This window comes from Cardiocondyla obscurior, linkage group LG28 (assembly GCF_019399895.1).
Source record: "Cardiocondyla obscurior isolate alpha-2009 linkage group LG28, Cobs3.1, whole genome shotgun sequence".
Lineage (NCBI taxonomy): Eukaryota > Metazoa > Arthropoda > Insecta > Hymenoptera > Formicidae > Cardiocondyla > Cardiocondyla obscurior.
The window spans coordinates 1,037,262-1,060,456 of record NC_091891.1 but is presented as its reverse complement, the minus strand read 5'-3'; the positions used below and the strand labels follow the sequence as shown (position 1 = coordinate 1,060,456).

Below are 23,195 nucleotides of genomic sequence, written 5' to 3'. Positions count from 1 at the left end.
TATCTTATTTGTTAATATTTTTTATCAGTAACACTTCTCGTTGTATGATAAACGATCATAATACATAAATCAGCAATGATATGTTATATAATCTGTACAATGTCATTTATCAATTTTGTAGCTTTTTTTTAATTTATGCTTTAAGCAAACTCATGCAAAAATATGTGAATAAAAGATAGAGTGGTGTAACAATCAGATAAGTGAGTATTAAAAAGACTTTCAGCGCGTATTATTTATTTCTTAAAAACGTACGTGCGTAATACGTGAAGACTTATACATAAACTTATAAAATTTTGCTTCGAAAATTATAGAAAGAAAAGAAGAAAGTTAAAAGGAATTAGTAATAGAAATAAAACTTGACAATATAGTTAACGATGATTAGTGCGACATTGGTGTTACTTGTCTTTATTTTATTTGTGTATAATTATTATGTGCGCAATGGGAAAAACGGGAGACTTATTAATCTTATACCTGGACCACCAGTTTATCCGATTATCGGATGTATACATCCATTTCTTATCTCAAGAGGTAATTAAAAAATATTTTTTTACGTTTGTGTAAGTGAGTTACATACAAGTCTTTAAACATAATAATATTTTTTTACATTCTTATCTGTATTTTAAGAATTATGTAAATTAAAAAATATTTGTAAATTTAAAATTTATTTTCTAGTTATTAAATTTTAAATAACAATAAAATACGTTAAATATAATGATATAATTATTGACAATTATTAATAATTATAATACTTTGATAAATTGATACAATAGTCATATATACATACATTTTAGATGACTTATGGACATTTTTTACTATTGCTTGTGATACATATTCCGTTATTTTTAAAACGTGGTATTGTTTTGTGCCTGTGGTATATATTAGTCATCCAGATGATTTAGAGGTAATAAAAGATTTTACATTTTTATTTTTATACTTTATAATATGTAAATTAGCTGTAAGATGGTTTTTTTTTTATTTTAACAAGCTTATTTGATAAATAAATTTGTTTAAAATAATTAGTTAAATTATATTTAAAATATGTTATCGATTATCTATAGTTGAATTAAATAAAGCAACTTAATATTGCTATAATTATAGGTGGTGTTAAGTAACACGAAGCACAACAAAAAGGGCTTTATTTTTCATATGTTACGTCCTCTGTTACATACTGGTCTTTTTACTAGTGAAGGTAATACAATGGTATTAATATAAATAACGGTGTTGCACATTAAGTTCTGTTTTAAATCGGTAAAATACATTTTTATAAGTAAAGTTTGGTATATATTATAAATAATGTGTGATACTTTAATTGTATATATGTATACATATTTAATATACGTGCAATCATTTCAATTGACAACTTTGATATTATTCATATATTTTATGATTTATGTTTTAGAGCCTAAATGGCATTCACGACGAAAGTTACTAGCTCATACATATAATTTAAATATAATACAGCAGTTTATTAAAGTTTTAATCAAAGAAGGTGAAAATATGATTACATCTTTAAATAATTCAGGAAACGCAGTTATAAAAGATTTAGTACCACTTCTTAATGAATATATGCTGAATGCAGTAATTGGTATAATGTACATTTTTTTATGAAAAATATCGATATTACAATATACTTATTTATAATTTTTTTTTATTTTAATAATAGATTGTAATAATGTTTAATAATGCATACACTTGCAGAAATTGGAGTGGGTACTTCTCTACGAGATCTCGGTATGTTTCAACAGCAATATCGAGAAGCACTTGAACGGATGCACGAACCCTTCATTTCTAGGTAAATTATATAATTAGATTTCTATTTTATTTTAAAATAAAAATAACTACTTTTAAATTATAATTTAAGATTTTGGAAGCCATGGCTGTATATCAATTGGATGTTTTTCTTAACAAGTGAAGGGAGAGAGTATAGAAAGATTGTAAAGATGTTTGAGAAATTTACTGACCTAGTAAGTAATGATATTTAACATTATATTTTAACATTATTAACTTTAAAAAATTACGATAAAATTTGTTATGAATGACTATTGTACAAGATAATTTATAAATGTAGGAAAAGTATATTAATGTTGGATTTACATTTTAGGCCATTATTAAAAGAAAATTTTATCACGACTGCACTAATGATAAATACTTGCCAAATTTTGATAATGACAGATCGACAAAAGAGGATAGTTCAAAATCGATAGGATATAACGCAAAGCGTAACTATTTTTGATATGTTATTGATATTAAATATTATAAATTATGTATTTTACAATTAAAATTTAAATATGTAGTTTTTATTTTTAATCTAATCAGTATTCTACTTAATATGATATAAAAACATATGCAAAAAACTGAATGTTAAACAAATATTGACATGCTTATGTATTTTTATTCAGTACAAAAAAACCAATTTGCAATGCTGGATCTTTTAATAGCGGAATCTCGCAAAGGACATATGATTGATTCGGATATCAAGGAAGAAATTAATACTTTTATATTTATGGTATATGTTAACATTTTCTATAACGTTTTTTTATTAATTATTTAATTTATTAATTATTTATAATGTATTTTGGTCATGAGTAAATTAAACATATTTAATTATAGAGTTATAATACTACGATGAACAGTATGTGCTTCACTTTGGCATTACTAGCTGAACATAGAGATATTCAAGTGTGTATTGTTAAAAAATTACATTACTCTATCGAATTAATTGAGACACCTATATTTATACATATATTTCTACATACATTTCTACATACATACAATAAACGCTTCTTTAATTATCAATTTAACGATAATGCAGATCCGGGTTAGAAATGAAATTAGAACTGCATTGCAAAATAATGGAAATAAGTTTACTGTGGAATTATTGCAAGATTTAACATATTTAGAAAGATGTATAAAGGAGTCGTTGCGCTTATATCCCACCAATTTTATGATATCACGAATCATCGAAAAGGACCTCAAATTAAGTATATAATTTTTAATTTATTGACAATTTCTGTATATTTTTTATCTCATGTTGTAGTGTAGACGTCTACGATATCAATATATTTAACTTTAAAATTTTAATTACAGCTTTAGTTATTATATATATTGTATGTTTTTTAGATTTATTTTTAATACCTGCTGGAACAAACGTGTGTTTTAATATTTATGCAACTCATAGAAATTGCTATTTTTGGCCAAATCCAGAAGTATTTGATCCTGATAGGTTTTTGCCTGAGATGATCCAAAATCGTCATCCTTACTCGTATTTACCATTCTGTGCAGGGCCACGTAATTGCATCGGTAAATTGTATTTTTTATTGTATAACAATATACGTATATATATAATTATACGATCCTGTTTGTATAAATAGATTATGATAAATATTAAATTATAGGTCAAGAATTTGCTATGCTGAAAATGAAGGCGATAATAGCTCTCGTGATACAACATTTCTACTTAGAGCCTATTGATTATTTAAAAGATGTTCGCCTCAATGTAAATTTTATACTTCGTCCTTCTAGTTCACTACGTGTCAAATTTACACCTATTTGTAAAACTAATGCAAGCTCTTGAAGAAAATAATAATTTGTTTTTAGGGATTATAAAAAAAAAGTTTATAAATTTTACAAATGTTAATTTTATTATAATCATTAAAAGATTATATTATACATAATTATATACATAATTAATAAAAGATTGAATAGCAATTAATTATATGGCGAAAGCTCAGCTATTAATAAATTTTAATTAACTTTAGTTCAAAAATAATATAGTTTGTAGAAATGTTTGTAAGCGGAGCGGAGATCCGCATGGGCAATAAACACCTTACATACATAAAAAAAAAAAATACTTTAGTCCACGTAATACGTATATTATAATTTTTTTATTTAAAAGTATATATGAATAAACGAACAGTTGATTCCAATATTTTATTATTGCAATAGACAATTTTAGAGATTAATTTTACATATTCTAAAGCACAATATTGACGGCACAAATCATAAATATTAAAACTGTGTCAGAGTAAATGTGACGATGGATCGCTAAAACGCTAAATACATTAATATTAATTATAGTGAAATTTATTTAATGTCAATTTACACATACATGCTTGTATATAGATAAAATGAGATCTCGCAATTACGTTTAACAAGCAATGACGTAATATTTTCATACAGAATTGAATTTTACTTGTGATTAAATGTTTTCAAGAATTATATTGTCATTGTATTTACACTTTATATATAAAAAAAATTAAGTATCCAAAATGGTTAAAAAAAATCTTGAATTAGTTTGTATAAATATGTAATGCACAAGTACGCGAGTAGATGATTACGTATGGTAGTTTCGTAACGTTGAGTATATCACAGGAAGATGAATATTATCCACTCAACCTGCTCCAAACCACCACTTTACTCTCTATTTGTACGTAAAGCTACTTGTATCACTCGCAGCATTATTTATTTAACCCACATATTTATGCCAATTTTGTATAAAACATATCTTTCTTCTTAGTTTATACAAAAAATTAACAAATACAGTTTTTATTAATAATTACAAACGCCAAACTAACAAATAAAAATTAACGCCTTACTATTGTGTCTTTATACAATTCGAGTGCGTCAACTTTTTGTGTGTTAATTTCGTGTTTAATAACTTTATTATTTTACTCACAATGAGAATGTTTCTTATTTTTAAAAAAGTTCTTTCTTTTGACAAATATTGTGCAGACTTATTAAAATGACAATTTTTAATACTTTTATTTTTATGGATTTAATTATTGTAAATCATTATTTTTGTAGAGAAGACTTTTTTTAATAAGAATAATTATGTACGTATTTCTTAGAATTAACGTTTCTATTTCATATCACTCATTTTGTAGAGGGAACTTTTTTTATACATTAAAACATTTAACATATACCAACTTGTTTACTGTGGGTACATTTGATGTCTTCTTTTTACTTTCTTTCTAAAAAGAAAAAAATTAATTTTGTACCCACTGACAGTCACTTCAATATATTCGCTTTGCTCCCCCTTCTTTAAGCGGCATCATTTATTCGTTCAGCATTGCTCAGTGACTCTGATACTAGAGTTGGTAGACTTATATCACGCTAGCGCTGTACATTAATAGTACTCTCTCGCAGTTTTCTGAATAATTCTTTTACGTTTTCCAATTTATAATTTGTTCTTCCTCTTTCTGTGTTTATTTATAATTTCCTACCTATTTTACAACTTCTTTATTTATTTCTCTATACTTGTATTTATTATTTTTACATCTTTCTTGTGAGCACTACAGTATTTTGTTATAAATTAGTGAGGATTTTCAGTGAACTATCTATTTATCAATTGTTTAAAAAAAAGGGAGTGTAAAAATAATGAAGAAAATCTTCAGATTTGCAAATATCATCTTATGCAGCATTATTTTATTTATATGCTACAACGGTAAGTAATCAGAATGAAATTAATAAAATATTATTTAAAAGTTATCCGCAATCATGTTATTTTGTCTTAATAGATTATTAAATATTAAAATATATAAAGCACGTATTTTTAAAGTATCTTTTTTTTAATTTTTTTTTTACCAAAAAATAAACTTTACGTAAAAAAATATTAATTAAATTTTTTTTTTTAATTATTTGTTATAACAATTTTTTTATTTAATACTTGTGTTAAAAACAGAAAAAAATTGAAATGTATAAGCAATCTTACTATGCTAATATATATTTCCAAAATATAATTAATACCTCCAGCATAAAAAAATTTTCTAGTTATACATAAAATTGAGATAAATGTGAAATAAATGTACATTTTTCCACTATATGTACTATACATATACGTATATTTAAAAGAGAGAAAGAGGAAGAGAGAAAGTGTGTGTATGTGTATGTAGTACAAAATATTTTCTTATAACTAATCAAATAAGTAATTTTTTTTTTAATTATAAAATACTTTTATAATTCTGAAACTGTTATACAGATTTTAATATAATATGTGATATGTGTAAAACCGAAGTAAAATTAACAGCGATGCTAGCTTATCTATTTTCTGTCATGATCTTTGACCTTATCGTTGCACGATGATAACTGTTAAGCAAAAAAAAAGTAATATAGTAAGCAATCTAAATCAGGAAATTGTGCGTATGGTCTTTATTATTTAATTATTATAGTTTACAATAAATAATTACAATAATTTAAAAATATCAAAACTGAGTAGTTAAGCAAACAAGTGTGCTAAATGACTGAACTCTAAGTAGCCTTAATAAAAAGATTGGAGTCTATTTATATAATAAAAGTTAATTTACTTTTAATCTACGTAATCTAGGAGTCGAGATATAACGATACAAAATGTGAAATGTCAATTTTCGCACGCGATAGAACACATTCAGAATGGGTACATATCTTTTCTACTTTCTCAGTCTACGATGGCAATATTAAGAATAAGAATAATATTGACGACGGCGTATCTTAAGCGAAAATTTCACATTTCAAACTCTGCATCGTCATACTCAGCTTCTAGACCACGTAGAGTAAAAATAAAAACAATTGTTATTAAAATTGACTTCAAGCTTTTAAATAAACCTACTTAAAATTCGAATTTGATTGCTTCACCCGTTACCGAGATCTGATGATCTCAGCCGCTGGGCAACTCAGCAGCTCACTTAAATGATAAGCTGTAGTTTCGCTGCGCGTACAGTTGACGCGAGATGCTACTGCGTCTCTTGATATATGTATATGTATGTTCATGCTGATGATAAAATAAAAAGAAATAAATTAATTAAACTATTTTTTTTTGCAGATGTCAATGCTATGCAATGTTATCAATGTAACAGCCGCAATAATAGTCAATGCGCCGATCTTGTTCCTCCAGAGTCCATGAAGATAGATTGTTCGGATCTTAAAGATGGAGCAAAGTATACAATGTGTCGAAAAATTACACAAGTCATTGAATTTAGCGTTAATGGCTGTATGTATTAATATTTACACTATTAAATAATAATTTATTTAATAAATACATACATTATAATTTTATGTAAATATTTAATATACTTATACTAATATCTATATCAAAAATATAATTTTATTAAATAAAAAGAGTAATTTACATAAATTTTATGTAAAACTACACGTTTGCAAATATGTTAAAAAACCAAAAAAATATTTAAGGCTTTAAACTATTTCTATTTATGTTTTTTACACAGTACCACCAGATACACGAGTTATTCGAGGATGCGGATGGGATGAGTCAAATTATAAAGGCAAATGTTATCAACGAAGTGGCTTTGGTGGTAGACAAGAAGTTTGTTCCTGTTTAACTGATTATTGCAATTCAGCAACCCCTGGACCAGGAATGCTCTCTCAACGTTTCATTTTATCAAACATTCTGATCAGCCTATTATTAATATTTCTGTGGAATTAAATGTTCTTAGTAAATATTTGAATTCTTTACAGAATTTAATTACAAAGTTACGAAAGCTAGATTAGACATAATAGAAATATTATCAACTTTATACAAACATGAAATTAAAGAAATAATTAAAATAATAAAAGTTTATTTACATTAAAAATGCCAATACATGAAACATTTAAGATCAACATATCACTTTTAATGTAATTTTTTTCATTAGGGTAAAAAAAAAAAAAAAAGAGTTAAATTATTTCAGTTTCAAGCATCAAGCAACAGTAAAAATATCAAGTGGTTTATTTTAAATTCGAGAGGCATATACAGAAAATGTAAATAAAATATTATTTTTATTAATAATTTCAAATTATAAACAATATTTTAATTAAATATCAATAAATCAACAATATAGAATATAGCAATGTTTGCATAATATTATAAATTGTATTATGGCTACTGCCTTTCAAATATTGAATGTACAATATCGCTTATAATTATAATATGTTTTCTTTTGTCTTTACTTATAAGCCATTGTGTTATAATATTTTTCCGTAATTTATTTCTTTACAATAATTTATTTTACCATATATAATATTAACTTTCGAACGACATAATATATTATAATATATTAGATGTATATTTATCCCTTGCGGAGTACATCGCAAACCTTCGTTCCACTTACAATTCTTCTAATATTTCTATTTTTCTTTATCCATCCGAGCAAGTGCCGTCAGCCTCTCCAGTCAACCCTGAGAACACTTCGACGACAAGCTCCGAGTCGTAAAAGCTTTTCAACCAACAACTCCCAGGTTTGGTCCGTCAAATTTAATAATTTTTTCGAACGAGAATCTGCGTTTATAATTCACTTTAGCCGAATTAGTCTTCATGGCATACAAAATGACGTCCAACACAAATTAATTCGATTTCGTAGCCATCCATACGTGGTCGATGCTAAATAGCCCGTCTTCCAGAATCAACAGCGTCGAAGGTGAATGAAAAAAATTATTAAAACATAACTAGGCTCCATCTTAGGAAGAGAAAAATCGCAATGAAACCAGTATCTTGTAAATACCGATCGTACCAATATTAAAAGTACAGTAAAACAGCTGTAAAACATTCTAATATAAACACTAGATAAATAGTCAGTCAATTCAATGGGCAGCTAGCGACTGATACATGTGTAGTCCATTGCAGTAGTTATGTAGAATAAATAAGTATATCTTAATCTTTTATTTCCTATATCCACGATGTTACAGAATCTTTGTCTGAGAAGGTACAACAAATAATCAAATTTAATTAAATTTGATAAAAAAATATTTTTTAATTGTATTACGAAATACATTGACTAATATTTCTTATTTCTTTCAGTATATTAATTGTTTTGTATGTATAACATAATACAATTTTTTTATTTTAAAATATAAAAAAGATCCTTAGAGATAAAATTTTTCTAATAAAAAATTTTCACATATATGTAAATGTCTTTCAATATAATTCTTCAATTAGTCAATGATGATGTCCAGTTGTAATTAAAGCAGGTAAGAATAATCCTATTACTAAAAATAATATTTCTTTAACTTTAAGTCCAGTTGTAGAAATTGTACCTTCGACACTTGGCACATGTGCATAATTACTGTTTCTTGTCATCAACTCTGGCAGAACATGAACAGTAGCTACGTAAAGGAATGTTCCAGCACTGAACAACATAGCCAAACCAGTTGCATTGACACTGCTCAATGTTTCTTTTCCTTCCTATAACAATAAAAAAGTTAGAATTAATATTTATAATTTCAAAATTGTTTTCTATACTTAAAAAAATTTGAATATTATATTAATACTTATATTTTACATTACTTACTTTTCCAATCCCAAAATAAGTCACAAGTGCAAGACATGGTGCCGCAAGAGAAAATATTAATAAATGTTTACTTATTCTCTTTTTATCAACTCCTTCATGCAGAAGAAATGATACAAGTCCAAATGCAGCTGGTGCCTAAAAAATGCTTTAAATTATTTAATAATATAAAAAACTGAAATAATGCAACCACATAATATTTGTTATTAAGCACTTGTTAACAACCTAATTGTTAAAACACTATATAATTAAATTCTTTACTTTGTGCAACATTATTGCTAGAAAAACTATCACTTCCACATCAGCTTGGGATGTAGTAGCAGCTGCTCCTAATGCAACTCCATCAACTGCTGCATGAACTACAAGACCTAAAGTTGCTGTAATACTTTTTTGTCTTCCATCACTTTTTCTTGCTGAACATTGATCAATTAGAAGCATAAATATAAAACCAAGTACTAAACTGACTCCAATTAAAGAATGTAAATCATCTGTAGAAATAAAAATATTATTTAAAGATACAAATTTCAAGCAAAAAAAAATGTATAACAAAAATAAAATTATATACCATCTAACTCTTTTCCATTAGTAATTTTGCCAGTAAATAAAGCTCTTATACCTTCAGGTATGATTACAGCTAATGCAGTTCCAACAAGAAGACCTGCTCCGAGTATTGATACTAATTGCAATTTGCTCTTAAAAAATACAGTATACAGTATATACAATCATATGGCAAACTATGATATAAAAGATATTTATTATTTATTTATAATAAAAAGTTATCTTACTTCTGATAAACTCATAACTAATGGTAAGGATCCAGCCAAACAGGAGCCAACCAGCATAACAAGAGTAAGCATCCATAACATCGCCCCTTCTTCCATTATTTTCTCTTAATAATAAAAACAGTTATTATTTTCCAATATTACATTGTCAATCAATAAAACACACATGTAAATAAAAAACTTATTAATTGCATGTCAACGATAAATTATAAATTTTCTGTTAGCTGATCTATAATGCTCATATATCATATAAATGTATATATGTGTATAAACAATTTTACAGTAGATAAAAGTAAACACATTGATAACTTATACACGTGAGCATTACAGGCTATTAAATTCATTATCTAGAAGTCTAGTCTTTATAGCTCAATGAAAGAAATCGAATAACGTTCGGAAAAGCATCCGACATCACGCAAAAGAATTCGGCCAATAGAGCGCAAGTCTAGCACTGATTTCAATGTAGTAATATGGGAAATAAAATTTGCTAAAGCTTGTAATTGGGCAGCGATCATAAATCTTTTGTAAAAAGTGTCACATTAGAGCTATCATACACGAAATGCATTGGCACATGCATAAGATAGCTAATTGATTCATTGACGAATACATAAGAAAATGAGCCAATCAGCTTTCTCATGCATATGCGTGTGTAGCTCTGCATTTCATGTGCGATGGCCCTAAACCACCCACCAAGCCTAGCATGATATATAAAGTAAAATCAAGAGTGGGGAGAGCAACGTTCACATGGGCATGTGTGATAATTACCTAAGCAAATATTTCCGACAATTGCAAGAGAAGTTGGAAGGAAGTCTTGTCAGAAATAAAGTATTATCTTTAAAACGACTTTTTGTGCCGTATATCTTCAGCCAGATAGATGCACATTATTTTTAAAGAAAAAAAGAATGCAGTAAAATCATTATACGAAGAGACAAACTCTTCCTACTCCTACTTTCTCTTACAGATAGCGGCCGATGGGCTCGAGGATTTGGATATGGAGAAATATACCCGGCATTCCGGGTCGATGCAACGATGTGGTTTACGGACAACCAAAATTGCAGTTGATTTCGCACGATTTTCTTGTATTCTTTGGCGGTGACGTCCAAGTGTGTTTAAAGCCGATTAGCATATCATTTTAATCATTTCTTTACAACATTCCGTTGTTTCGCTTTCCTAAAGCTTTATTTCAAAACATTAAAAGATTCCTCTTTAAAATATATAATTCTTTTTTAATTATAAAGCCATTTGTTATTGAAAAATCTTCTGTTGCATCTAAAGTATAAAACATTTTAGAAGAGAATGACGTAGTATTTAATTTAATAAGTTTTAATATCGTTATATTTACGTTGAACTTATCATAACGTGTACGTTATATTAATGCACCTATTGCGGAAAAATAATTGCAGGACATTCAAGAAAATATGGAAAAGCACTCGGACAGTAAAAAGTATATAAAGTGGAGTTTAGAAAAGACAGCAGTTATACTTTCTGAACGATTTCCTGGAAGTCACATATTTGTTGTCCGTCCATCTAGGTGAATTATAATGTTATAAGAACATAAATGTTTCAACATTTCTGTTCTGCATGACGTAGTTTTTTATATTTTATAATATTTTGATAGAACAAAGATCGAAAGGATATATATAAATTTTTCTATTATGTTCATACTGAATTACTTACACAACAGTACCGTATTTTTTTTTAGGATGACAATAACAAGAAATGCAGTATTCAGTTGTTTCGATAATTTTATATCAGGAGATAAATATGGCACACCCACATTTTGTCCAATGCATAAAGCTTTACAACATTTAAAGGACCTCTTTCTTTGTTGTCTGGAACATGTTAAAACATTAAAAATAGAACAAGTATTTATAAAAAACATAAATAATTTTAAAAGTCAATTTTATAAACTAAAATATAAATAATATTGCATCAACAACTGCTTCCAATTTTAATATATAACTGTATATTTGTAACTGAAAACTTGACATTATTCTCAACAGATATAATGCATATTAATGTAATAACATACTTATAGAAATCTTTATTTAATATTTTAATAATATATTATTTTAGTATTTTAATAATTTAATAGTTTAAATTAAAATAAATTATTTATTTGTATTGCATATTTTTCAGGATATTGATAATTATAACATTGAAGCTATAAATTTAAGTCTAATGGGCTTCAGTAAGGGATGTGCAGTTTTAAATCAATTTCTTTACGAGTTTCATTATTATGATAATAATGCCAGTAAAGATTCTAATATAAATAACTTCATTAAACTTATCAAAGATATGTGGTGGTTAGATGGCGGGCACAATGGTCCCAAAAATACATGGATTACAGATCAAAATGTACTTCGTTCCTTTGCTAAATTAAGTAAGATTACTAGTAGGCGAATATATAAAATACCAATAATCCGATATATTATTTATTTAACATATCGTGGTTCAATTTCTTTTTAAGGAATAAACACTTACGTACATGTTACACCGTATCAAGTACAAGATAAACACAGGCCATGGATTCAAATGGAAGAAAAGAGCTTCAATGACAATTTACAGAAGATGGGGGTATCTGTGCAACGAACATTACACTTTGGAGACAAAATGCGAAATATTTCGTCACATTTCAATGTTCTCACAATGAAATAATATGAAAGTGCTACTATACTTAATTTTTTTCTATATAAATTTGCTGCATAATTAAACATTCGTCTATAAAAACTAATAGATTGCCAAAGATTGCTACTCTACTCTATAGTCAGTCATTTAAAAATTATTAGTTTAATTTAACAAATAATTAATATTTCTGTGTTACAAAATATTTCGTAATTTATATGCTTTGAGTGTATAATAAAAAAAGTTTAGAATCTCTACAAAATATTTATTAATGCTGATGAATACAAGATTACTAATTATTCAACCAATATACTTTTAAATTTCCAGTGACAGTAATTTAATCGTAATAAAAATTTATTAAATATAAACTATTTAATATTTACATACAATATCATACATTGTATAATTTTTTATGAAATTATTTTATTATTTAAGATCACGTACGCTAGTTGCCGTCGCAGCACCACGAACGCCACGTCTGACGGTGAGTGTACATATCATAGTATGAATTTGTAAGTAATTATCAATTGTATTTATTGTATTTAACAATCTGAGAAAATCTGATAAGATTTTAATGTTCGTATTTTTTTGTTTCTATATAAATTAATTTTCGTATTTGTCTTTTACTTTTAGTTATTGATAATAACTGTCTTTATAATTGTAAAACAAAAAATAAAAAAGATGTATACATATATATGACAACGAATATACATATGTAAAAAAAATAATAATAATGTAGTTAGATCAAGTACCTATTACGAGTGATATTTCGATAAAGAAAAATTCTTCTAGAATATAATTATATTCTTATCGTGTATATTCTTATGAGGTATTTGTCATAAATAAATGTGTTACGTTAGTTTAAAAAACCATCAGGTAGAAGTATGCCACACAAAGTTAAGTAATTCTTTAACGTTAAAAAATTGCATTAATTATTTGCAACATTAAAAAATTATAAACCTTATTTTATGCCGAAATATGAATATGTTTATGAAAATCTAAAATGAGAAGAATATTTTCAGCATTTTCTTTTGTCAATTTATATTCGGTTGTTGTTGCTTTAATAATAATATGTACATTCATACAAGAAACGATTTCTTCCAGTGACTTAAATTATAGCTCATTATTTTCACTAACATTTGCTTGAACATTTAGGTCCATGAAAAGTTACACCCGAATCTGTAAATAGATATGAATAATAAGTAATTAATGTAAATTAGCAAATATAATATTAAAATTATTTTACACGCGTGTTTAATTATTTAACAAGCTTACTGCTGAGTTTATATAAAACTGCAACGTTGGCCCATTCGTCCGAGCCGTCGCAACAATCACAATGTCCATCATTGACTTTATATGACTGTATTCTAACTGCAAGTTCATAGAAATTTTATAATTTATGTCATAAATTGCTGCAATGAAATGTTATATACTAGTACCTGCTGACTTTCTTGAACTCTTCTCACAATTAAAGAAACCATTATTGCAGGCATTGGTGCCCGGTTCGTCGCTGCCATCCACTGGACAATCGCAATAATTGTCGTTGACTTTTATAAAGTCAATCTCTCTCTTCGAAGTAAAGCACACAAATTTTCCATTAACATTGGGGAGATACTTGGTGATATCCTGATCTCGTGTGCCACGCAGCGACACAGTTTGCCCATTTTTGTCACGTATAAGTTTTGAATGGTAGGGCTGACTCCACTTGTCGACTTGCTTGCCAACAACCACGCGATGGGGATCTCGTATCGAACCGGTGATCAATTTACCGACGGTGGCCCGGTTCAGCTCCTTGAAGTAAAATAATTGATAGAACACGAATATCACAGCAGCTACGAAAACGCACACTAGCATAAATTTCAGTCTATTCCGCAGCAACCGTCGCCTCCAGGATATCTCAGTTTTCATATTTACTGACTGATCGAACTATTGCAGGCCGGGTATCTGTTCTGGACGGCCCATACGTCGATGTCAATAATGTTAACACATCTCGGGGCCTTCATAATCGTAGCGTTAACATTTGTCAAACGTATCGCTGATGAGCGACTCTTTTAACTATATACCTTTCCTCTGGTTTGCAACTCAAACGTATAACATGTGTCGAGACGTATATAGTTTCTTTCTTTTTTAATCAATCTTGTCCTTTAAAGATCTCTAAAGTCTTCGTGCGCTCGTGATGCAATATTTAGAAACGAGGAAATTAATCCCTTAATCTGTGCAAGACGAATAAAATAATTTCGTGTGGTATACTGTGCTGAATTCTCAGATTAACAATTTCCTTTCAATTTCAATGAATTAGGTTAAATCTGTAAGAAAAAAAACACATTGCATATATGTAAAAAATTTGTAGAGTTAACAAAATAAGGGAATAGTCGCTGTTTACCTATGCACGTCGATGTACAAATTATCCACTAGGAAAATCGCACGTATTTTGATAATTTTGACGTCGATCGAGCGCGGAGATCGGAGTAAGGGGCAATAGGCACGTGGCGTGAATACGATATTGTGATTTAACCTGAAAGCCTTTCGGCACTTGTGCACAACACATTTGTGTAGTTATATACTGTAGAAAGAGTGCGATCGTTTATGCAGCAAATGCAGTTAATCAAGTTATTGCACTAGTCTAAAATGGCCATTGAATCGGAGCAGCAACAGTGCTACTCGCTGCATAAATAATTGTATAATTTAAAGTATGATAGTTTTTTTTTCATGCTCCGATTTTCATATAGATCATATTTTACTACGATAAACGTAGGACTCGGTAAATTGCCGGTGGAAATGGCGAATCGAAAGGCTCCGTTGGTTTTTGAAATACTTGCCGAGTGCGAAACCACGAAAGCCAGAGTCGGCAAGATGACACTTGTTCATCACCACGTGGACACGCCGGTGTTCATGCCAGTAGGAACGCAGGTTCGTAAATTTGAAATTTTAATTATTAACTATAATATATGTTAGTAAAATTATTATTGCACATGTTACAGGGAACACTTAAAGGATTATTGCCGCAACAATTAGAGGAATTAGATTGCCAGATTATTCTTGGCAATACTTACCACCTTGGAAATAGACCTGTAAGAAATTACACATTAATTATTTGAACAACTTTGTTTAATTTTTCATTTACATTAAAATTATTTTTAAATATATAAAATTAAAAAAATTATACAAGCAATCGCAATTACTTAAATTTACTTTGTATATCGACAGGGTGCAGATATTCTACGTAAAGTTGGAGGCTTACATAAGTTTATGAATTGGAAAAGAGCTTTGCTAACTGATTCAGGTGGCTTCCAAATGGTTTCCTTATTACAGCTAGCTGAAATAACAGAAGAAGGTGTCAAGTTCAAATCACCATACAATGGTACTATATACAGTAAAATATATTTTTTAATGCATTAAAATATTATTTTCATATTATTAAATTGACATATAATGTTTACCATAACGTTTTATACAGAATCCGAATGCATGTTAACACCCGAACACTCGATTCAAATTCAAAATGCAATCGGCGCTGATATAATCATGCAGCTCGACGACGTTGTTAAGAGTACTTTAACCGGACCGAGAGTAGAGGAAGCAATGCATAGGTATATTTATTTTTGTAAATGCATTTTTTTTTCAAATAGTATATACATGTTGTCCAAACATTATTCGTTTGATCAAATGTTAACTAATAATAATGAAATAAATGTTAACTAATGTAACGTGATGTATTTCAGAACAATACGTTGGCTGGATCGTTGTTTGTCGGCGCATGAAAAACCAGACGAGCAAAGTATATTTCCAATCGTACAGGGCGGCCTTGATTCCGAGTTACGATCCAAGTGCGCACGTCAGTTGATTAAGCGAGAAGTGAATGGGTATGCCGTAGGAGGTTTAAGGTAGATGCTCTCGTTGATATACGTAGCTGACAAATAAACGTTCTTTATAATAAATAAAATTGCAATCTTACATAATACAACAATAGTAATCCTAATAATTTCAGTGGTGGCGAGAGCAAGGACGATTTCTGGAGAATGGTCCACCTATCGACGGACATTCTTCCGAAAAACAAGCCACGGTACCTCATGGGTGTTGGATTCACAGTGGATTTAATTGTATGCAGTGCATTAGGTATCGATATGTACGATTGTGTATTTCCGACAAGAACTGCTGTAAGTATTTTGTAAAATACATAATTAAATATGTGTGAAAAGTATGTGGACCAAAAAGGAAATTAAAAAATGTTTGATTAAAACTTTTAGAGGTTTGGGTGCGCGCTGGTAAAAACAGGACAACTCAGTCTAAAGCAGGCGCAATACAAGAAAGACCTGAGACCGATAGATGAGTCGTGCGAGTGTAGTACTTGCAAAACTTACACTCGCGCTTATCTACATCAAATCGCTACCGTAGAGACGGTATCGTGCCACCTATTAACCGTTCACAATATTGCATTCCAAATGAGACTCATGCGTGACATTAGAAACAGTATACAAGAACAAAGATTTCCCAGATTCATACAGGATTACATGTTGACGATTTATCCCAATAAAGATTATCCAACGTGGATAACTAATGCTTTAAGCACTGTCAATATTAGCTTGTTATAAAATTAGAATTTTTGTATTACCACTAGCCCATCTCCTTTAGACTACGTTTTTAAAATTTGTCTATATAACGAACTTTTAAATTTATTTCTGTAACTTGTTTCTTTAACTTATCTTTTTTATTGCATTAAAATTTAGTAACATATTTAAGTACTTACGCAAGTTTTTGTAAATATAAATGCAAGCACTTTTTTTTATAAATTTATGAATAACAAAGCAGTTTTCTATTATATAGACAAATGTAGTATACATTAATTTATACAGAAATGTGGACAATTTTAGAAATGTATATAGTTCTAAGTTAATTAAATAATTATACTTGAGATGTTTTGAGCTTTTCATTTCAGAATTTTTATTCCTCTTGCATACCTTGCTAGAGACGATAGAGAACGAGGCACATATACAAGCATTAGTTTCATCACATAAAGTCATCTGAGTCATATCCACTGGTTTCTGCGTTTGATGTCATATTAGATGTATTAAATAAGGAATTGTAACTCCTAAAATATGAATATTATATTGTAGGTATATCATTCATGTTTCACAATTTATATTACTTGCATTGCAACAGAATAACCATTATCTTAAATTGTATACCTCATTTCCGCTTCTTCCTGTCGTCGCTTTTCTTCTGCCTTCTCTTTTTCCTTTTGTTCTCTCAAAAGCTTTTTCTTGTCTTCGCGTTCATTTTTATCTCTTTGTTCTCTTTCAGCTTGAAAGTTTACTTGTTCTGAACGTTTTGTTTTATTGAGACGATTCACAACAGGATTTACTCGCTTGGCAACATGAATTTTACGAACGTCCTTATCCTTGTGAAATCCAACTTGACCAACCTCCATACCTTGAGTCTTTTTCAAATTTGACCACACTGTGTATACAACATCAATGTCATTCATTTTGTTTCCTTCAATGCTGTTTGCTTTTACTAATTGTGCTGCATCTTCTAACACAGTACTAGGAATATCATCTATTGTTTGACCCTATAATTTAAAAGTTGATTTATATTGTTTTTTAAATATTGAAATAAATAATAATCTCCAATTTATTATTTATAATTAAACTCACACGATGAAGTCTAAGGTATACATGGGCTGAAGAATATTTATCAACATGGAACCAGACATCTTCTGGCCACCCCCATTTAATAAGATCCTCATCTAGATTAAAATTCAATTAATTATAACATATTAAATGTAGCATAAACTTTTAATTACCAGTTAAATGGTTGGGCTTTCTACTTACTCTCAAACTTGTCAATTCCCATAAACAGTGTAATTGGAGGCTGTACTACTGTAATTGAAAATTATGTGATTATTCAGTTTCTCTGTTATGATAATAAAGGCTGCTTTCCTTTTAAAGAACACATTCAATACAAAATTTTACACATATAGTTTGTTTCAAGAATAGGCTCATTTTATTAATTCTCTTTACATATGTCAAGCTGACTCTTTTTAACAAACTGTTAATTTATCTTAAAATTTTATATAACTTTCGTATACTTAAAACAACAATTGAAAGAATAATAAAACTATTTTCATAATATATTTTAATTAATAAAAGTATTTATATGTATATTATTTTTTATTTAACTGGCAAACGACTTTCGAAGATCTTAACCTGTATCATATCGTGTCCTCTAAAAGGAAAGCAATCAAATGTCATTAATAACTTGAAAGAATCTGTCTCCCTTCGTATATTGAAAATAAAAAAAAAGTTTGCAAAAAGGTGAAAATTACCTTCACTCGTGAAATAGTAAACCATTGTTAAGAGGAAGTTAAAGACGTCGCCGAACTCGCACGGCGTCGGAATGACGGTTAAGCGCAAATTCCGTACTGGCGATGTTACCGAGAAGCAGTGGTCGCAGATTTTAGACGGGCAACATACGCACACTAGGCACAATGCCGTGTCCGTGTGTGCCCGTAGCGCCTGCTAATGCCTCGGACGCAGAGACTCTGCGTTGTGCACACGGCATTGTGCCTAGTGTGCGTATGTTGCCCGTCTAAAACCTGCGAGCACTGGTTGGGCTCTCTGTTGCAAGCTGCATATTTCTAATGATCGGTTGTTAAATAGAGAATTCCCAGGAATTTATAAATTTCTCTGTTTTACAAGTTGCTTTTCAGCTCTGACGCCAATACGTGTATACGTGGTAGACTCGTATGTATAATATACATTGTATATAAGTTTATAAATTATTTTAAAAAATATCCCGATAGTTTGATAATAAGTGGTGATCAATTATAATCACGCGAAATCAAAGGAAGCAGAAGAAATTAAATAAGTACGGATTAGGTCAAATTGTTTTATAATTGTTTAATTGTTCTTGAATATTTTGACATAAACACCAACCGATTAAATATATAAGTATGTATGCACACTTGTTATAATTATTTCTTACATTCTTTATCACTGATTAGTGGTATAAACTTTCAGAGGTTCAAAATGCAAAAATTTAAAAGGGCACAAGCACAGAATAAGCTGTCTATTGAAAAACATTTAGAAGCCAATGCTTCATTAAACTCATCTAGTGATGAAGAGGATGAAACTAATGAGGAGGAGGTTCAAAATGTTGTGGACAAAGTATTGCTGGCATACCAAGGACAGAGCATTGATGCCGAAAAAGTGATATCATATCTGGTTAATTCCTTTCAGACAAGCAGTGCTGTTTGTTTGATATGTATATCAACTGTCAAAAAAATAGATCCGGTAATTTTTATGTGATTTTTGAAAATATAATTATAAATTAAGATTATTTCATTTTTTTATTCTCTTTGTACAGATATGGAATTGCAACAAATGTTATGCATTTCTACATATGTCTTGCATTCTACATTGGATTAATGACAGTTTGAGTTACAAAAGAGCTAAAGGAATTACTCCAATATGGGCATGGTATGTATTTATTATTAAATAAAAAAACAGAATTTCATAAAAAGTTAAAACTTTTATTTAATATCACTATAAAAATGCACATGTTACAGTCCAAAATGCCGTATGGAGTATGATCAGGACCAAATTCCAAGATTGTACAAATGCTTTTGTAAAAAGACTCTGAATCCTCCTCATCAGCCTTGGGTTATTCCACATTCCTGTGGTGAAACATGTGGCAAAACTTTACAACCAGAATGTGGTCACAAATGTGTATTACTCTGCCATCCTGGCCCATGTCCACCCTGTGCTAAAATGGTATTGATTACATGTTACTGTGGTAAGCTACCAGCACAGCCACGACGTTGCAATGCTAAAAACTGGAGCTGTGGAACTGTATGCAACAAAAAATACAATTCTTGTATACACAATTGTAAGAGCCTGTGTCACACTAGCGAATGTCCTCTTTGTGCAGAAGTAGTACTGCTGAAATGTCGATGTAGAAATAATGAAAAGGTAGGAAAATGCTATGAAGGTACATGGATTTGTGAAAAACCTTGCAATAGAAAGTTCTCTTGTAACGTTCATAGCTGTGAAAGCACTTGTCACTTACCTGGCGATTGCGGTAACTGCCCCTTAGAAAAGAACAGATGTTGTCCTTGTGGAAAAAAACGATACGATGTTTCGTGCAGACAGCAGCAAGTGCCGACGTGCGGCGATACATGTGGCAAGTTATTAGACTGCGGATCGCACTTTTGCAATATGAGATGCCATACTGATCGTTGTGGTCAGTGTTTGGAAGTCTTAACGAAAGCATGTAGATGCGGCAGTTACACGAAAGAAATTGCCTGCGCGAAGGAATTCCACTGCAATAAAAAATGCATGCAAATGCGATTATGCGGCAGACATTTGTGCAACAAAAAATGCTGCGATTGCATATCGAGGAACATATCCAATCAATGTGAGAAAACTTGCGAAAGTACTCTCAATTGCCGTAAACATAAATGCGCCGCGCCTTGCCACAGCGGTCCTTGTTATCCGTGCACTAGAACGGACGTCATACAATGTCGATGTGGTAGTAGCAAAATAACAGTGCCATGCGGTACTAGAAAAAGAATCAAGCCGCCACCATGTCACAAATCATGCAAGATTCCTCCTATTTGTCACCACAGTAAGAGAGAAACGCACAAGTGTCATCAAGGCCCATGCCCGTCATGTAAAAAGGTCTGCGGACTAACATACAAGAGATGCGGTCATTTTTGCTCGGCCGTTTGTCACACCAAAGTCTGGGTGAAATGCAGAGTGAATGGAATAAAGGCACAGCCCGTAGGACCCTGGGATAAACCGAAGGACACTATGGAACTGAAAACTTTACCCTGTCCACCATGCGAAATTTCTGTACCTGTGACATGTCTTGGTGGTCACGAGACGCGTCCTTGGCCCTGTCATATGTCGAAACCGAGCTCCTGTGGTAGACTTTGCGGCCAACTACTACCATGCAAAAATCATACTTGCGAGTTAACTTGTCATAAACTACAAACTTCCAACAACGAATCTAAGATCAGTATTCCGTGCATGGACTGTGAGAAAGAATGCGCTTTCGCACGACCAACAGGTTGTACACATACGTGTCCGCAACCTTGTCATCCAGCACCATGTAAACCATGTAAGCAATTAGTACGAATTCCTTGTCATTGTGGTATTAGTACTTTATATCGGCATTGTGTGAATCTGACGTCTGCAACAAGCAAGGAACGGGACGAATTACTTAAATGTGGAAATCAATGTCCAAAAAATGTAACTATTTTTATATTAAAATGCAAATGTTTTCTCTTATTATTATTATTATTTTTTTTTCAATAAAATATAATCTATTTCTTTATTTCAGTATCCATGCGGTCATCGTTGCGTCAACGACTGTCATTCTGGCGAATGCAAAGGTGGAGAGGGATGCAACAAGAAAGTTAGATTATGGTGTAAGTGTAAACGAATAAAAAAAGACTTTCTCTGTTCGCTTCTTCAAAAAGAGCCGCTTGCTGTAGAGTGCGATAGTGTGTGCGAATCATTAAAGAATGAGAGAAAAGAGGCTCAAGAAGCTATAATAGCGAAAAAATTACAAGAGGAGGAGTTACGCAATCGTGAGGAGATTGAGAAATTCGAAAAGAAGTTCAAACCACGCCGAAAGAGGAAAGACAAGTATGAAAATTTGAAACACTCTCAGAAAAATTCAAAGAATAAATATTGCAATGTATGGACTTTAGCAATTATCATAAGCATTATGGGAATAATAATAGTATATATGACTGTTCCTGACTTAAATATACCTAGAGTAAATTAATTTTACAAACTGATTTCAAATTTGTGATAATCATTGATAATTAAAAAGTTTGTAATGTATTGACGCTTACGTATACATATATTACTATGAGCACAATTTCACTTATCTAACTTATATTGCTAATAGAATAGTCGCAAAAACAACTTCATATTCGTAATCAATGATAGAGGCCTAGTAATTGCTTAGAAGAATTTTTCCGAGAGTTGAAGATTTTTAATTTGGGTACTGTTAATACTATTAATCTTATAAAGACCAAAATATTTAAACTACAGTTATTTTAATACAATTAAATATTATTAAATAGTGATTTAAAATTAAACTTGTAACTTTTTAAATGTTTGACAATTGTTTATACATTGAAAAAATAATGCATTTGATAAGAACATGAGAATCAAATTACAAAATTGAATTAAAATAACCGAAGTAGGAAAGTTTTTTTATGTTTCTAAAGATAAATTAAAAACCTGCATTTTTCTAAGAGAAAGTTTGTAAAATATTTTATAAAATATTAAAAAAAAATTTTACAAGTAATACTCTGATAATAAAATTAGTTAGACTTCACGATAAGTAGGATTGTATAATAAATACTATTTAAACCCGTAACATTGTTCCTTCGTAAAAAATTATTTTTATATAATTGAAATTTATGAAATGTTTGAAATTTGCTCAAAAATTGATACCGATGTACTGTTTAATGCCAATCGTCGATCAAGACAGAAGCGATAGGAACTGACAGAGGTGT

The 23,195-nt window shown here is 29.8% G+C and overlaps 8 protein-coding genes across 12 annotated transcripts; 5 read left to right on the top strand and 3 right to left on the bottom strand.

Moving 5' to 3' along the window:
- Positions 1-84: 84 nt before the first annotated feature.
- Positions 85-3,769, top strand: LOC139112392 (cytochrome P450 4C1-like). The gene is made up of 12 exons (XM_070673384.1): positions 85-528; positions 792-901; positions 1,099-1,189; positions 1,400-1,585; positions 1,699-1,792; positions 1,862-1,964; positions 2,102-2,219; positions 2,400-2,506; positions 2,611-2,679; positions 2,813-2,981; positions 3,121-3,300; positions 3,396-3,769. Exons 1-12 carry the CDS (start codon positions 375-377, stop codon positions 3,572-3,574), a joined length of 1,560 nt encoding a protein of 519 aa, XP_070529485.1. The 5' UTR covers positions 85-374; the 3' UTR covers positions 3,575-3,769.
- A 1,300-nt stretch (positions 3,770-5,069) lies between these two features.
- Positions 5,070-7,926, top strand: LOC139112398 (UPAR/Ly6 domain-containing protein crok). Its single transcript, XM_070673391.1, has 3 exons — positions 5,070-5,443; positions 6,797-6,964; positions 7,200-7,926. The coding sequence occupies exons 1-3, from the start codon at positions 5,377-5,379 to the stop codon at positions 7,415-7,417; spliced, it is 453 nt and encodes a 150-aa protein (XP_070529492.1). The 5' UTR covers positions 5,070-5,376; the 3' UTR covers positions 7,418-7,926.
- An 87-nt stretch (positions 7,927-8,013) lies between these two features.
- Zip102b (Zinc/iron regulated transporter-related protein 102B) lies at positions 8,014-10,411 on the bottom strand. Its single transcript, XM_070673388.1, has 5 exons — positions 10,040-10,411; positions 9,820-9,946; positions 9,516-9,742; positions 9,258-9,392; positions 8,014-9,151 (listed from the first exon to the last, which is right to left on the bottom strand). Exons 1-5 carry the CDS (start codon positions 10,133-10,135, stop codon positions 8,906-8,908), a joined length of 831 nt encoding a protein of 276 aa, XP_070529489.1. The 5' UTR covers positions 10,136-10,411; the 3' UTR covers positions 8,014-8,905.
- Positions 10,412-10,761: 350 nt separating this feature from the next.
- Positions 10,762-13,827, top strand: LOC139112423 (mitochondrial protein C2orf69 homolog). Its single transcript, XM_070673427.1, has 6 exons — positions 10,762-10,861; positions 10,998-11,139; positions 11,440-11,567; positions 11,739-11,901; positions 12,176-12,419; positions 12,507-13,827. Exons 2-6 carry the CDS (start codon positions 11,008-11,010, stop codon positions 12,692-12,694), a joined length of 855 nt encoding a protein of 284 aa, XP_070529528.1. The 5' UTR covers positions 10,762-10,861; positions 10,998-11,007; the 3' UTR covers positions 12,695-13,827.
- On the bottom strand, positions 12,957-15,169 carry LOC139112429 (uncharacterized). Its single transcript, XM_070673440.1, has 4 exons — positions 15,045-15,169; positions 14,101-14,967; positions 13,937-14,032; positions 12,957-13,840 (listed from the first exon to the last, which is right to left on the bottom strand). Exons 2-4 carry the CDS (start codon positions 14,567-14,569, stop codon positions 13,794-13,796), a joined length of 612 nt encoding a protein of 203 aa, XP_070529541.1. The 5' UTR covers positions 14,570-14,967; positions 15,045-15,169; the 3' UTR covers positions 12,957-13,793.
- Positions 15,170-15,370: 201 nt separating this feature from the next.
- Tgt (tRNA-guanine transglycosylase) lies at positions 15,371-17,253 on the top strand. Its single transcript, XM_070673416.1, has 7 exons — positions 15,371-15,571; positions 15,643-15,732; positions 15,869-16,022; positions 16,119-16,251; positions 16,384-16,545; positions 16,650-16,818; positions 16,909-17,253. Exons 1-7 carry the CDS (start codon positions 15,371-15,373, stop codon positions 17,251-17,253), a joined length of 1,254 nt encoding a protein of 417 aa, XP_070529517.1.
- LOC139112428 (coiled-coil domain-containing protein 25) lies at positions 15,946-19,155 on the bottom strand. 4 transcript variants are annotated; one of them, XM_070673439.1, is made up of 6 exons: positions 18,987-19,155; positions 18,493-18,540; positions 18,316-18,407; positions 17,848-18,230; positions 17,620-17,750; positions 15,946-15,977 (listed from the first exon to the last, which is right to left on the bottom strand). In XM_070673439.1, exons 1-5 carry the CDS (start codon positions 19,009-19,011, stop codon positions 17,669-17,671), a joined length of 630 nt encoding a protein of 209 aa, XP_070529540.1. In that variant the 5' UTR covers positions 19,012-19,155; the 3' UTR covers positions 15,946-15,977; positions 17,620-17,668. The 4 variants fall into 4 exon arrangements, with proteins under 4 accessions (XP_070529540.1, XP_070529538.1, XP_070529539.1 ...); XM_070673437.1 differs by lacking the exon at positions 15,946-15,977 and adding an exon at positions 16,257-16,816; XM_070673438.1 differs by lacking the exon at positions 15,946-15,977 and adding an exon at positions 16,257-16,571.
- Positions 19,156-19,193: 38 nt separating this feature from the next.
- Positions 19,194-23,020, top strand: LOC139112407 (NF-X1-type zinc finger protein NFXL1). Of its 2 annotated transcripts, XM_070673401.1 has the most exons (5): positions 19,194-19,404; positions 19,681-19,953; positions 20,027-20,139; positions 20,229-21,912; positions 22,004-23,020. In XM_070673401.1, the coding sequence occupies exons 2-5, from the start codon at positions 19,690-19,692 to the stop codon at positions 22,451-22,453; spliced, it is 2,511 nt and encodes an 836-aa protein (XP_070529502.1). In that variant the 5' UTR covers positions 19,194-19,404; positions 19,681-19,689; the 3' UTR covers positions 22,454-23,020. The 2 variants fall into 2 exon arrangements, with proteins under 2 accessions (XP_070529502.1, XP_070529501.1); XM_070673400.1 differs by having other exon boundaries at positions 19,194-19,953.
- The last annotated feature ends 175 nt before the right edge of the window (positions 23,021-23,195 follow it).